The sequence below is a fragment of the Penaeus monodon genome, chromosome 19, assembly GCF_015228065.2.
Source record: "Penaeus monodon isolate SGIC_2016 chromosome 19, NSTDA_Pmon_1, whole genome shotgun sequence".
Lineage (NCBI taxonomy): Eukaryota > Metazoa > Arthropoda > Malacostraca > Decapoda > Penaeidae > Penaeus > Penaeus monodon.
This window is the reverse complement of record NC_051404.1, coordinates 14,007,601-14,010,580: the sequence shown is the minus strand read 5'-3', so window position 1 is coordinate 14,010,580 and position 2,980 is coordinate 14,007,601. Positions and strand designations below refer to the sequence as shown.

Genomic DNA, 2,980 nt, shown 5'->3' with positions numbered 1-2,980 from the left:
AAATGTCCTGGAGGCTCCACTGTATGTCCTAGAGACGTCAAATTCGAAACGTGAATACTCTAACGTTATGCAAATCCGGTATTTTTATTATTTTTATTTTATAATTCCTCATACGTCTAGAAACATTCGATCGCCTGTGATGATATGAACATACAATAGAAACAAAGATACATACTCTCAAGTAATTCCAGTAAGAAGCAGATTTTCTATGAACATTTGAATGAAAAAAAGATCATGTGTTAAGCTACAAGCCTTTAAGCTTTTGCAACATGTATTTTCCTTATTTCTTTCTCTGCATTTATCTCTATGGTTCCTCCTACCTCTACAAGCCAAAATGGCGTATACAAGAGCTGAGGAATAGAAAAAGTAAGCCATTTTGTGGGAGCATGCGTGTTCTATGTTGCCACCCTTTTTAAAAGAGCTAAGCATCTGTCCCTTTAAACCGAGCAGACTCAAGCAGTCTCCCAAATCTTTTACATGGTTATTGAATACAAATATGGATTTTTAAAAAAAAAAATTGAAGCTACCTGTGGGGGGGGGGGGTTAGGCCTCCCTTAAGTGGTGATATCTTTGGGTGTTTCGACAGTGTCGTTGATTTAGATATTTGTAATAATCTGGCTTGTGAACAGAAAAAGGTTGGTGAATCAGCAAAATTTGCGAAAGAAACTTGTAATAAATGTATATTCAGAGAAACAGGCACGCCAATCGGCCTAGATAGCAGCCACAGGTGGAGAACACATCAGCGGCATGAAAAGAACAGTCAGACAATAAGTATGGCTTGGAATCACTACCTCTGAGGTTATCTTCACTTGCCCAAACCCTACTTCAAGGCCTATAGGAAAATAGAGCCATTTAGATCTTCCCCTGACCAGCAAATTTTCATCATTACCAAGGAAGTGAAGCCAGTAACTACAAGTTGCTCGATTCCATACTAAATGGTATGAAGCCCAGCAACAGATTTTGTGTTGTCTTTACTTTTGGATAGAGGGTTAGTTTTGACTATATATATATAAATCCATGTGCGCATAAGTGTCCATTTGCTTTTACAATTGTATGCCTTATCATAATAGGGGATATGTCTACATATTTGCCCAAATATATTCTGTATGTGTGTGCACCTTTCAAAGAATTCTCTGCGCCTGCTGAAAATGCCGACCTGCATAGATATAAAAGCTGGTTTAGCGACTTAAACATATGTTGACCAAATAGGGACCACGGAGTATGAAAACTGATCAACATTTGTTTCAGTTACTTATAGATAACACAAAGGACGAAGATCTACACGCCAGATTACAGGGGTACAACTTCAATAAAGAGACAGGTCCTTTATGGTGCGTGAAGCTGAGACCAGAATCGCATTCTTCAGCAGAGGGGGTATCCAGGGAAGGCATTTCAGGATTTCCTCACATGTATTCGCTGTTCCTGGGCATTAATCATGCTATCACTGATGGCACTACGAACGCCATCATTTGCGGATACCTCATCCAGATCCTTGACAATGTTTTGGCAGGAAAACAAATCGACGAAGAGGAACAGCTCGGGATTTTCATATCAGATGAAAAGACGATTAAAGCAGTACAGGAACAAGTAGCATTCGTGAAAGATAATCCTGAAATCCTGAAGACATTGGAAAAAGACCATCAGGTACTACAGGGAAGGCGGTCGATTTTCAAAAACACTTTCAAAGGAGTTGCAAAGGAAGAAGCACGAACTTTGTTTATGACACAGAATTTGGACAGTGAAACTACTGCTGCCTTCATCAAGCGGTGTCGTGCAGAAGGCGTCACCGTCAACTCTGCTTTCATAGGAATAGCTAACTTTGCGTTAGTGGATCTGCTGGTGCAAGGAGGCCTCGAGCGGGATTCGTATAGTATTCGCAGTTCACACGTCCTCAACGCCCGCCGCTACATGGAAGGTGATGCTTCTCAGTACCTCGGGTGTCATCTCACGATCCTGAACGTGATTTTCGAAACACCACGAAGCTTTAGTGAAAGCTTTTGGAGATATGTAAAGCCCATTCAGGAGGAATTTCAAACGAAAATCAAAAGTGGTTATGCTCTGCAAATAGAGGGAACAAAAGGCCTCGTGTCAAATACTTCAGATTTCGACCCCACTTTCGAGTTCGATTATTGCATCACCAACATGGGAGACGTGACGCAGAGGGTAACGGAGGGCGGAGATCACGTGCAGGTATTGCAACTCCTAAGGACTGCGGAAATAAGTAGAGTTCCGATAGCACTAAGTAGTTTTCTACACACTTTCCTTGGCCGCTTCACCCATACTCTAGCCTACAACACATCGCTTGTCACCTCACAAATGGCAGAACTGTATTACGATAAGATAGACTATTATCTTCGAGCATCACTACAAATTTAAAGGAATATTTTATAGCTATGTTCACTTAGCATTTACCCCTTTACGTTATACTGCCGAATACTTTATCGTCTGTGTAAGTAGATTAAGAAAGAGAAAGCAGAAGAATGATATACAAATGCTATACTTTGGATGATATGGCATAGCAAAGTAATGACATATGAGAAATGAGAGTACTTATAGGCAACTAATGTTTATTGATATGTATAAGGAATTATAACTAAGGAGTAATTATACGAATGAGCATCACAGTAAGATCCATAAGATTACTGAAAAATGTCAAATGAAATTAGATTAACTAAAATTTATTGCATTATCCTCTTCCACGTTTTACCCAAAAGATCTAAATACATAATAAGATAAGCTTACGTGTGGACAAAGGTAATTTACCAGCGACAGAAGCTTTATTTGGGCGAGTTGTTTTTTCTGGTACAAAATTTCTTTCTCATATAGTACACTATGACTAATATTTATTTAATGGATTGTTACACCAACCTCATTGTCAGCACAGTTGGATAGTATTACCTGATTTATATGTTTCAAATATGACATTTAACATTACTTCTAAGAGGTGGTCCATTTTCATGGCAAATTTCTATATCCCCCC

The 2,980-nt window shown here is 39.2% G+C and overlaps 1 protein-coding gene across 4 annotated transcripts in view; it reads left to right on the top strand.

Moving 5' to 3' along the window:
* The window catches only part of LOC119585068, a 15,302-nt gene extending 12,346 nt beyond the window's left edge, over window positions 1-2,956 (top strand). For all 4 annotated transcript variants that reach the window (XM_037933686.1, XM_037933687.1, XM_037933688.1 and 1 more), the window contains exon 5: window positions 1,249-2,956. In XM_037933686.1, the coding sequence (XP_037789614.1) occupies window positions 1,249-2,376 (1,128 nt within the window). In that variant the 3' untranslated portion in view covers window positions 2,377-2,956. The remainder of the gene's footprint in view (window positions 1-1,248) is intronic.
* The last annotated feature ends 24 nt before the right edge of the window (window positions 2,957-2,980 follow it).